Here is a 13,166-nt window from a genome sequence, read left to right on the forward strand (position 1 = left end):
TGTTGGAGCTCCCTCCAGACCCAGAAGGATAAAACTGATCCCATTCATTCTTATGTAAGTAAATAGCAACCGTGGGCCACTTAGTATAATTTGGAGGCTACCACTCTTTTTCACTACTTGCTGTATAAAATGGATACCAGAGGCTACACAATACATCTCTCAAGAGGGTCCTAGAAAATGAACTGTTGCCAGCTGTGGAAATCAGCCCAAAGCACAGGAGGTTAAAGTGAATAGCTATCAAGTTTTCAGATTGGCCAATCTAATTAAAATGGAATCCCCAAGCCAGAAGAAGCTGTAAGCAACTTCAGCTTTAAGACCCTATTTGGAACTGTCTCACAGGGCTTTGCTGGAGGAAATGGGGTGGGGATGACAGATGGAGAGTTGGGAGGAATGCATCTGATTCCCCAACCTCCTCTCACACTCCATGCCAGTCCATTATTCCATTATCCTCAGAATCCACCAAAGATAGAAAACAGAGAAAGAGAGAGAGAGAGAGAGAGAGAGAGAGAGAGAGAGAGAGAGAGAGAGAGAGAGAGAGAGAAAATGAATGAGTCTAACAGTAGAAAAAAAATCAGTGTTCCTGTCAGATTTAAGTCCTGATTTTTTTAACTTCCAATTAGCACACTCCTGGGCAGCAAAGAGGTCTGATCACAAACATGAATGACAATAGCAATATAGCCTAAATTCTTTCACTACCATCATCATTACCAGCTGCACAATAAAGTCTAGTAAGACTACAAATACAAAGAGCTGGCATTCAGTGCTGATGGAACATTGCCTCAGTCCATGCACATTGGAACCACACATATTATTGAAGGAAGCTCCCCAAATGTGAGAAAACTGCTACAGTTAATCAAAAACTGGATTTCTTATGCCATTCAACACTAAGCTGTCAGACCCCTTCCTGTGCAGCAGTGCCAGGGAACACATGAGAAGGGAAAAGCTCATGACCCCCAGAATGACTAATCCTGATATCAGTGCACTGGTGATGGCATTCAACTGGAAAGGAGGCTCACTGGAGGAACCTGTGAAGCAAAGAAACACAGAATTATAAAGGCCCATCATGCTACTACCCTCTCCAAATTCCTACTGACTCTGAGCACCGTTTAGTAGCAAAAGTACTAGTCTAGGAGTTAGAAGATCTGGGTTCTAGTTTCTGAAGTCAGAAACATTTGACCTTTGATCATTGAAATTTACTGCTTTAAGACTCAATTTCCTCATCTATATAATGGAGGAAGGATGTATTTTCTCTTTTAAAGTAGTTTTGTTGATTTTTTTAAAAGCCATCATCTATGTCCAATATGATTCCCATCCCCCAATAGGCCTTCCCCTCTAACAAAGAAGTACTTCTAAGAACAACAAGCCAACAATTTGGCCATGTGTGACAGAATGTTCCTTGTTTTATCGTCAGGGTCCACTCTAGCAAAGATATGCTTGATCATCAGGCAACATAATAGAAAGTGGGCTAGAGTTGAGTCATTATAACCAGGGGAAGCTAGGTAACACAGTGAATAGTGCCAGGTTTGGAATCAGAAGAACTTGTGTTCAAATGTGACCTCAGACACTTCCTAGATGTTTGACCCTAGGCAAATCGCTTAACCCCACTTGCCTTTTCCTTACCACTTTTCTGCCTTAGAATAGATTCTAAGAAGGTAAAAATTTAAAAAAAAGTCAATATAACTCAATTGACAACATTTAAATGAACTTACCAAGCTGGGAATTGTTGGTAGGCGTTTCATCTGAAATAAAGAAAAGAAGAAATACATTATCTATATTTGCCCAGGAGTCTCCTGAAGCTGCCTCCTGAGAAATGATTGTTAAATTTTCTTGGAGAAAATTTACATGTCCAAAATCAACAAATGCTAAAAATTAGTGTTCAATTTATTGTTGATTGTCTAGGTTTTTAAAAAATGAAGAAGAAAATGTTAATAACGTAGATTTAAAAATGAAAGAGAAAAAGTTAATGATGGAAATTAAACCTAAAGTATGCGTTATGTTCTTTTCTTTTCTTCAAGTTAGAAGACTATTAGATATTTACTAGAACATTCCTTATTTGGCCCCATTTTCTTCAATTCTCACCGTCTCCAAAAAGACTAATCTATAATCTTCTTTCCACATTTTTCTCACCATCCCTCAAAAACTCACTAACCAAAATACTAATACTCTCTTTAAATACTTGTCAATTCATTTTTGCCATTGCTGATTCATCATTGTCTCTGACAGGCAGCTTAGAAGAAGCATTAATTGTCGGAGCTGATTTAATTTTAACTGTGCCTATAACTAGCTTTTTTTATGTTGTGGATAAATATTCATTTAGTACCTGCTTTACTTTAACATGCTGCCATTTTTTTCTACCTGTTTTCAAAAATGTTATTCTATGCTTAAAGAAAAATATTCATTTAAAAAAGAAATCTGAAATATGGTAAGTTTGTGTTTATCTGTACTAATAAATCAAAGAGTGCGGACTTTCACTTTTCCTTATTCAATTCATTTTTTTTCTATTTCAGATTTTACTTTTGTTTATCTTTAACTGAAATGCCTTGAATTTTTAGTGTGCAATGGAAGGGGGAGTGGTGCTACCCTGATTAGAATTTGTCTTAATGTTTCAATTTTTGTTTTGTTTTGTTTTGTTCAAGCCTTCATTTGTCAAAACCCTAGTGACAGTAAAGAGCTTATGTTTAAATCAAAGCTTACTATCAATTTCTTTTTCAATAAAAGAGAGAAGAAAGAAAAAAGAAAGGAAATTTAACAAAAGTGATTGATTTGGTTATAGATGAAAAGAACACTAAGCTTAATTTGTCTAGCTTTTGATTACATTCAATGAACATTTATTAAGTATCTACTATATGCAAGGCCCCAGAGATAGACTTTAGGGTTTCAAAAACAAAAGAAACCATGTCTGTCTTCACTGAGTTTGCATTCTAACCTTAAATAGCTAAGGAAGAAGACCTATAACCATTAATGGCATTTTGTAAAGTATCTTAAGCTTTAAAAAAAATTCTCAGATATTTGAGCTTTAGAAAAAAAAATACTTGCTCCATGGTCTAGACTTTTAAGGTGAGGTAGTCCTTTTAACTGTGGCTGGTCATATTCACAGATGAAAAGCAAGGAATACAACAAGGCAAGACAGGGTCCTAGCTTTGCATCGCTAATAAAAAGGTTTAGAGATGCAAAACTGGGAGTCTCAAATCAAAATTACTTGGTTATCAGCCCTTACACAAAAAATGATCAGGGGTAGTCTAGACTTTAGGAAATGAAACCAGTGAAAATGTGCATAAGTCTGAGGTCTCTGACAGAAAGATGCAAACCCTTGGACTAAGAAGTTTGATGTAACAATAAGATAAGTATGAATTTGAGGCTACTAATTAACTATGTCTTTTTAAATTTTTTTTTTCTAAATAGCTTTGTAGCCATAGCTGAGAATACCTGGAAGTTGTAAAAAAACTTCACAGGAGTTTTGCAAATAAGATTCCTGAGTGAACAAAACAGTTTTCTCTCATTATAGAATGAAGGTGGTAAAGTATTTTAAAAGAAGGGGTTTTAAAGCCTATGGCATTTGAAATATCAATGCACACTGGGGCTCAGTGGTTTGAGAGCTGGGACTAGAGATGGGAGGTCCTGAGTTCAAATTTGACCTTAGATACTTCCTAGCCATATAACTCTGGGCAAGTCACTTAACCCCAATTTCCTAAACATTATTGCTCTTCTGCCTTAAAATCAATACTTATTTTGATTCTAAGATGGAAGGTAAGGATTTTTTAAAAGAAAAGAAATATAAGTAGGCTACTCTTCTTGCCAAGTTTTCACAGATCAAATAAAAAAAATATTTTTAATTTATACAATTTTTTGGCAGAGAAAAGCTTCTTAGTCATGTGCCCCCAGCAAAGCCTTGACTGGCAAAATTCACTGGAGATTATGTGTCCAATGGAGCATTCAGTGTAGACTGCATTCAGAAGACCAGTATTCAACAAAGCAGCATTGAGCAGAAAATATCCTTCCAGCAAATGTTCCTCCCAAAAGTATCTTTCTTTCTCTATGTATGACCTGATCACATATGTTCCATCCGTGTCTGCTCTTCCCATTGATAGTTTTGTATATATGGGGGAAGAATATGTGACAGGGTTATAGAGTGACATGTTTTATTGCTATTTCTCTTACTTTACTATTTCAATAAATGTCTTTACTTTGTACTAATTCCATCCTTTGGAAATGGGCTTAAATATAACCAATTGATGGGAGCTTGTGGAGTATGATACATGAGTTAGCTGACTCTGGGGGACCTGCCCTGAAGTCAGGAGATGCACCCAATTGCTATTGTCCTAAAATGCTAAATCCAAACATATACAAAAAAGAAAATTACTCGGTTTGCCAGTCACTTACCAATGCTGCACGAAGACTGGGAAGGAAAATTTCTAATTATTTTCTATTACCTCATTACCTGGTTCTTCTGGTTTTCTTTTCCTTCACCTTTCTTTAGGTATACCAAACTTTACATTATGGAAATACTCTTTCCTTTTGGTGGTTTAAAAATACACTAGGGGAAAGCAGATGAAACTGTTCGGGAATTAACATGATAACAGCTTGGAATACTATGCTTGATGGGCACTTCAAAAGAATATAGATGGGTAAGAACCAGTGGAAAGTAGGTAATAGAAGCAATGCCACAGGCCATTACAAAGCCAGTAATGACAGATAAGCTGTCTTACTCTGGTTTCTCCCATAAAAATGGTTGAAGTGCATTGAAAAGATGTACAACATCTATACAAAGACATATGCACAATGAACATTTCCTCTCTTGACATAAGTAGACAGCAATTAAAAAAACACAACTCTACTAACCATGTGGTAAAATGACATATATTTCAAATTCTTTTACAGCCTCCAAACTTTTACCCTTATGCTGTGTTGTATCTGAATGGAACTACGTAAAATTACCAAGTTTCCAACTGAACAAGAACCTTGACTTGGTCTTCTCTTTAAGATCAAGGATTCATACTCAATTAGAAAACTAAAATCAGCTCCTGATTATATGGCCATAGTACTTTCCTTTTCCCAAGACTATTTCCCTGTGTTCTCAAAATAAAACTTAGTTGATCCAACTATGTACTTAAATGATCAGATTTATAACTGGAATGAGATCTTAGAGTAAAATGAAACCAGGCCCCTCATTTTACAGGTGAGGAAACTGAGGTCCACAGAGCTTGAATGATTTTCACAGGGCCACACAGATAGCAAGTATTTGAGTTGGGTTTTGATCCAAGCCTCTATAGCAAATAGTCTATCTGCTAGGCCATACAACCTTGTCTCTCAATTGTCATTAAGATCTAATGCTTTTAAAGGTAGGCTTACTTTTGTTGATTTATATCCCCTCCTTCTTAATGTGTTCTGGATCTAGTGAAACTAAACTATTTGCTGCTTCCTGAGCTCAGTCTTCTAAAGTTCTGCCTCTACATTTTTGCATAAGCTTTTCTGAAAAGCACTCTCTCCTTTTATCCACCTGCTAGAATTCTTGGCTCCTTTCAGGTTTAAATTCAATTGCTCCTGTTAGGAAAGGAGGGGGCCTAGCACAATTTCCACATTTTCAGTGTTCTCCACCAGCCTCAAATTACTTTACATTTATTTATCCATTTACATATTTTATCTCCCTTTATTGTATCTCTCATATTTTATATCTATTGGAATATAAGTTCCTTGAGGACAGGCTTTTTTTTTTTTTGGTCTTTATATCAACAGTACCTTCAGTATTAGGTCACAGACTCCCAATCCAGTATACTTTTCAGTTAGTACCATGCTTCTCTGATTACTATGAAATAAATAAGCCCTGGACAGCAGGAGTAGACCTATACAGCAGAGCCTGAGCTTTTCCCTTCTCAATCAGTGGGATAATTTTGATAAGACTTTATAAGAAGGTAACAAAAGCTCTAACTTTCTTTATCTCCCTTTGTCTGAATGTCTCTTTCTCTAGGTCTTTATTTTTCCCAACTCTGTTTTTAAATTTAATTTTATCTTTCTGCCTCTTGGTCTCTCCATTTCTGTCTATCTATCTCTGTGTCTGTCTATCTCTGTTTCTTTGTACTTTACCTTTGTCTCTTATCTTCTCTCTCTGACTGTAGCAGATTTTCAGAGTTAGAACAGATCTCAGGAGTCAAGTTATCATTATCAAACTCAGAAACAAATAAGTGGTCATTTAGTCTTCACTCTATGACTGTGGTAAGAGATACTTTACTATATCTTGAAGAAACTTATTCTAATTTGGGGGTAGTTCTAAACGTTAGGAAGTTTTCTTTATTCATTATTTATTCAAAATCTGCCTTTATGAAACTTTCACTCATTGTTCATCATTAGAATCCTGAGACCAGACAGAACAGATCCAATTTTTCTTCTATATAATGGACCCATGTTTGACCTGAAGGACTTGGAAAGGTAGCTATAGTCTTCATCTTAAGCCTTTTCTTCTCTAAGTAATATTCTCCAATTACTTGAATTGATTCTTTTATAGTATGATCTCAAAGCTCATCACTTCCTTTGGTTACTCTCTAGATCAGTGATGGGCAAATTACAGCCCACGGGCCAGATGCTGCCCCCTGAAATGTTCTATCCAGCTGTGTGATAAAAGAGTTGCCTTAGGAACAGACTGACAGACGAGCATTTCCTTTCCTTTGGCGCCCCCTCTTTAAAAAGTTTGCCTATCACTGCTCTAGATTATCAACATCCATCTTTCCTAAAATAGAATGACCAGAACTGAAAGAATCTTCTAGAAAGGGACTAACCAAATATCATAACTGACCCAATTCTGAGCACTCTGTTTTAATTACTAGGCTACATTACAGCCACTCTGGGAGACATAACCCAGACATTGACCAAGTATTTCAGTCTAATTCTATATGATCTAGACCATATATGTGAAATCTCTTTCTTCATGGGACTTCTAGTTATATTCAGTCAAGCTAAAATATCTAAAGAGGGTCCTTCTGATATAAATTAAGAGTTTAAGAAGTTCTTAAAAAATGAAATTTTAAACTTCATTGTAATCACCACCTATGTATATTTTTGTTGATAATAATCAGTGTGTATACATAGACATAGACATGTTTATATGTGTGTGTCTTTTGGCTGGGACATATGTGTATATGTCATGTGCATATGTACATACATATGAATATATAAAGATATATAAGTACAGATGGAGATAGAGATAAAGTCAACATAAAGAGATGTAGAGAGATTTATAGATGATAGAGACAGAGACAGATAGATGTAGGCATAGAAAGAAATAACTGTAGCTATAGATAAGATATATAGATAGATATAAAGATATGGCTAGTAATAGATGTTATAAAGATAATATTTTAGTATCATTTGTGTTATAGACAATCTGTTTCAAAAGTCTTAGTTCAATTCCACTAAAGCTATTAAGGTTTAAAACATCATGAAGACTTTTGGGACCCCCTGTATACATAAAGATTTGAGTTTATTTTTAGATATTCCAAGGAATATGTGAAAGATTATTTTTTGTCTCCTTGTCAGTATTATACATCATAATGAACAGTACCTCTTCCAAGTGCATGCGTTTCATGATGTACGCTTGGTCTTTAAAAATATATAGATATATAAGAAAAAATTTATGTGTGTGATTCAAGTATGAATTTTGAGAATTTTAACACTTTTAATAAGGCAAAAACAGACTTTAAAAAGAAAGAATTCAAGTAATAAAAAAAAGGACAGAGAAGGAATGGGATAGCCTAATAAAGTGAAAAGAATATGAGACTTAGAACTAGAAATCTGGGTTTAAATTCCATCTGTATCTATATGATATTAGGTAAATCAGTTCCTTCTGTCCATATCTTTGTTTTCTCATCTGCAAATTTAGATTGTTCTATGTAGACTCAGGACATTTTAAGTTCTAAATAGTATCTGTCAGTTACTCAAGGGCAGGAAAGATATAATAGTTTAGAAACCTGCTCTAGATTACATGCCTAAAACAAGAAGCTTTGTCAAAAGATATTGGTTGTGGGATGCAGGAAGGATGAAGCAACCATATGAAGGCAACACTGAACTTTGAGGACAGCAACTTCAGTCCAGATGCAGTGCTTGTTGCTTCTAGGTAAAAAGGACTTTGTTTTCTTCAAGGTCTAGGGGCTTAAAAATAGAATCTGGGATAGAACAAAAAGTAGTTCCAAAAGGTTGATTTTTAGACAAATCTGCATAAACCTGGGCTCTTCAACTAAGCTGTCTATCTATAATTATTGTGGAAGTCCTCACAATGAAGTAATATTTTTGTTGTTCATCAATGAGTGAGTCGAGTTTGCATCCATTCTGATGTCTTCTTATATAGGAGATTCACTGACCATGAATAAGAGGGAAAGGTGTATCTAGTCCCTGAATAATCATCTAAAAAAGAGAATTCTCTTTTAACTCCTGAGTGATGATAGATAGCAAAGATGACCATTAGTTGATAAAGGGAACATGTTGTTCCAGAGTAATATTCATAATGATCTAAAGCAGGGGTTTCTAACCTGAGATCTGTGAATTTTCTGTGTTTTAAAATATAGATAGATAGAAAACTACTTGTTGTTCAGTAGTTTTCAGTTGTGTCCTACTCTTCACGACCCCATTCGGGATTTTCTTGGCAAAGATATTGGAGTGATTTGCCATTTCCTTCTCTAGCTCATTTTACAGACAAGAAAATGGAGGCAAACAGGATGAAGTGACCTGCCCAGGGGCAAATAGCTAGTAAATGTCTGAAGTTAAACTCGGGAATATGAGTCTTTCTGACTCTAGGTCTGGCATTCTATCTACTGTACCACCTAGCTGCAATTGATTTCTTTTGTAATTCTTTCTATTCTATTTCATACATTTAAAAACATTATTCTGAGAAAGGATCCATAGGCTTCACCATGCTGCCAAAGGGAATCTACAACATAAAATAATAAAGGACTGATCTATAGTTAGTTATACTTAGGCTTGATTTGATCCATGTAAAAAGGAGACATTTCACTTTAAAAGAGTGGTAGGGAGAAAGAATGATTTCTACATACATGGGAAGGGTCTATCCCTTCTATAGATCACACACTTCCAACTATTTATTTCCCCTTTCTATCCCCCCAAGCTGATCCTGACGTGCTTCCTAGAAATTAAAAACATTTTCTATTGTTCCCACTCAAAAGCAATTCCAAATATTGTCAATGCAAGCTGACTTTTCATCCTGTGTAATTCTGCACACCAATTCTACAGAGAGGCACAGAGACAAGAATTGGGCCTTTCACAAATTACAAGCCAGTATTTTTCAAACCACTCAAAAGCATGTACCAGATCCTCAGGGAGTCTGCACCAAGTCTGAAATTTCATAGTTAATACATTGCTGCATTATTGGAGAAAGAACCTAGCAGCCCTTTACTATATACAATAACACATTTTCCCCTCGTCGTCATAAATTATAGACGACTAAAAGGATTTCTTTGTTCCTTCAAACTTTACAAATGAAACATTCCACCTTCCTGCTGAAGGAAATTTTCAGCTGAAAAGCAGCTGTCATGAAAAACTGAAATAAGAGCATGATAAGAAAGAATGACCAACATTTTAAGCCTGTGCCAATGCACAAAAGTGAAATGAGGAACTGAAGCAATTGTTTGGATAGCTCAGCTCAAAAGCATTTTTTTTTTGCCCTTGCTAGATTTTTCTGGGGAACTTGATTTTCTTCATGAGTAAAGATAGAACTTTACTAAAATATTACATTAGTTTGCCTATCCTGAGGCCATAGGAAAAAAATGTAAGGAATAAAAAATCCTACTGTAATAATCCAGTTATACTTCCTAAGTCAAATTCAAACTACAGAGAAAGCTTTGAGATCATCTTTGAAAGGCAGTGTACTCTATTATTGATTCTAGAGACAGAGGACCTGAGGCTGAAGTCTAGATCTACTATTTACTACCCAAATGATAAGGTAAAGTCACTTATCTAATTACAAATAATTAGGCAAGTCACTTGACACCTCTAGGCCTCATTTTCCTCATATGTAAAATTAGAGGTTGAAATCAGTGATACCCAAAGGCCTTTCTTGCTCCAAATCCTGAACTAATCCTAAATTCTCATAAGCTTTATGAGTTTGAATTTCTCCAAGAGTCACACAAGTTTCTCCAAGAATTTAAATTTCTCCAAAGTCACACAACCAGGCCTCCTGACTCCTAGTCCAGTAATCTTTATACTATTCCACACGGCCTCTACTTTTATCCAATAGACAAAAGTGTGAGTTCAGTCCCAAACCATCCAACACCCCCACACCAAGTGACTTAAAGCATCATTCCTCTATGTAGGATGGAGGATGTCTCTCTCCCTCCTCCTCCTTCTCCTTCTCCCAGTGGTAAGACTATTACCCTTTATATGAAAGTCAAGTAAACAGAATACTGCTGTGTAATTAGAGGGTTAGAAAAGCCTGGAGGTTTATCTTATCTTTCAGTTAATTAGTTCTTTTTAGAAATGACTGTGAGCTCTTCTAAGAAGTAAAAGAAGTTTCCATTTTGGAAATTCCTGTGAGTATAAAAGGGTTTGGGGGGGGAAGGGGAAAGAGAAGAGTTGTCCTACCACTCCGTGTAATAATGGGACCAGCAGAAACAACAGCATTTCCCGAGGTGCTCTGGGGTGTCCATGTTGTCCTCATCTCCAAATCTCTTCTTTCTCTGTGACTGCAAATCTGAGGTGTGAATGAAAACAAATGAAATTCCACACTGGAGCAAGCCTGTTTCTTTATGGTCATTTTGGAAAGCAGGTTCCTCTGGTCTGATGGCCACACATTTGATTTTATTTGCATTCATTTGTGTGCCTTTAATTACTTGGCATGTCCCTGCTACGGTATTTCTTCCACTGGCTTGGGTCACATCTCTCATTTCCCACCATTCCAATTGTGCTTTGCCTCATTAATTTACATAGCTCAATAGCTCTCCTGAATGAGACTTCTGTTTATTAAACTTCTATACAATTATTTTACTCAATCCTTGAATAAATCTGTCTACTCCAATATTACTAAACACCAAAGCAAGGTTATGTAGATGTTCCACTTAATCCATTCCAACATAACTTAGAGCATAGGAATAACCATTTGCAGAAGAAAAGTCACTGGCTCTGGAGTCCAGAGCCCTGGTTTTGAATTCTGCCTCTAATGTTCACAAACATCCATGGTCAGCCTGTCCTTAAAACAAAAACAAAACAACTCTCGAGTGATTTGACTTTCCTCCCTAACTATTATACACACACACACACACACACACACACACACACACACACACACACATATATACACAATTCAATAGCCTTTTCTCAATCTTTATCCTTTTTTACCTCTCTATCATCTTTAACACCCTCTTCTAATATTTCTTCTGTCTGAACACTCCTTCTCAGGTATCCAGGTCATTCCAACCAATCATCAGTGTCCTACAAGGCTCTTTCTTGGATCCTTTTCTCTTCTCCTTCTATTTGGTAATCTCATCAGCAATCAAGGATTCAATTTTGAAAATGATTCCCAGGAATAAATACATATAACTCAAAATATCCTTTTTTTTCCTCCTCTGCTTTCTGGATTTTTCTATATAAAAGGTATCGAGTGTTAGAGCTTTTTTCTTGTTCTTTCTGGTGATTATTTCTTGGGCCTTGCTTGTCATCATTATGCTGTTTTTTCTTTCTCAGCCAGAAGTCTGAGTGAGGCAGCCAGGCTCTCTGTGTATGGAGGTAAGGAGTATTTTTTGCCTGAGGCTACTTTGTGAGTCTCCTGGCTTCCACTGTCTGCTATGCCTCTTCTGTCTTCGGTCCCTCTCAGCTTAACTCTTTCACCCAAGGTCTGAGCTCCTCAGCTTCCTGGGGTCTCTAGTCTAGCTGTTCTCAGGGTCAAGCCCCTGGTGGTCCCACACAGCTGCCCAGAGCCCAGAAATTGGCCCACGCTTGCTCCTCCACCTGAGGTTCTCCTGTGTGTCTCAGCAGGCTAAGCTGCTTCCACTGTCCACTGCCTCTCTCAGCTCCACTCCCGCTCTCCAGCCTCCTGGGGTCTCAGGTCTTGCTGCTCTCAAGGGCAAGCTTCTAGTGGTCCCAGTTAGCTGCCAAGAAGCTAGATTTTGCCTCCCTCCCTCCCTGCTCGCTTTAACTCTGCTGCGCAGCCTCTGACTCTGGTACTGTGGGTGGGGTGGGGGAAGGTTGATCAGCTGGTGCTTTGATGGGAGCTATCCCATCTCCCCCCCCCCCATAGCGTGGAAGTGCCCAAATCCCACATATCTTCAAAACTGCGCCCTATTGTGGGGTCCCTTTGTTCATCTGGATTTGGTTTTTTTGAACTTTGGAGGTATGCTGGTGGTCGGTTGTGAGGAGAGTTAAGTGCCATGTTCTACTCAGCAGCTATCTTAACCCAGAAGTCCAAAACTCAAAATATCCTAAACAGAACTCATTATCTTTCTCCTCAAACTCTACACTGTCCCTATTATTGTCAAAGGTACCACCATGCTCTCAGTCTCTGAGACTCCCAATATTTGAGGCACCCTAGGATCCTCATTTGCACTCAGTCAATACAACCAAATCTGTTGCCAAATCTTGCCATTTTTACCCTCATAACATTTTTTGTATACATCCTCTTCTCCATACAAAGGTGCCATCCTGGTATAAGCCCCCATCACCTGGCACCTAGAAATATTGGTCTCCCTGCCTCAAATCACTCTTCACACCAATCCATTCTCTACTCAATTGCCAAGTGATTTTCCTAAAGACCATATCTGGGGGAGGAGAGTGGATTGAGAGCCACGCCTAGAGATGGGGCATCCTGAGTTCAAATCTGACCTCAGACACTTCCTAGCTATATGATCCTTGGAGGGTCACCTAATCCCCATTGCCTAGCCCTTACACAGATTGATTCTAAGATGGAAGGTAAGGGTTACTTTTCCTGCCCAATAAATTCTAATAGCTCCCTAATGCTCCAAGGATCAAATATGTACAATTTTCTAATTTTCTTAGCCATCTTTATCACCTGGCCCCCTTCTGACTATTTTTGTCTTTTTTCCACTTAGCTCCCCTTCATGAACTATGTTCTCCCACTACACAAGCCTTCCTGCTGTCCTTTCAACATGATATTCCATCTCACAACTCTATGCCTTCTCCTTGGCTGTCTCTCCTTCCTCATCTCCCACTTCTGG

General features: G+C 37.4%; 1 protein-coding gene across 1 annotated transcript in view; it reads right to left on the reverse strand.

Moving 5' to 3' along the window:
* Positions 1-849: 849 nt before the first annotated feature.
* Positions 850-13,166, reverse strand: part of ZPLD1 (zona pellucida like domain containing 1) — a 72,631-nt gene continuing 60,314 nt past the window's right edge. Inside the window, exons 8-10 of the mRNA XM_044666797.1 lie at positions 10,582-10,690; positions 1,710-1,739; positions 850-1,025 (exon numbers count right to left, since the gene is read on the reverse strand). Coding sequence (XP_044522732.1) covers positions 850-1,025; positions 1,710-1,739; positions 10,582-10,690 — 315 coding nt within the window. The remainder of the gene's footprint in view (positions 1,026-1,709; positions 1,740-10,581; positions 10,691-13,166) is intronic.

Source organism: Gracilinanus agilis, chromosome 3 (assembly GCF_016433145.1).
Source record: "Gracilinanus agilis isolate LMUSP501 chromosome 3, AgileGrace, whole genome shotgun sequence".
Classification (NCBI taxonomy): domain Eukaryota; kingdom Metazoa; phylum Chordata; class Mammalia; order Didelphimorphia; family Didelphidae; genus Gracilinanus; species Gracilinanus agilis.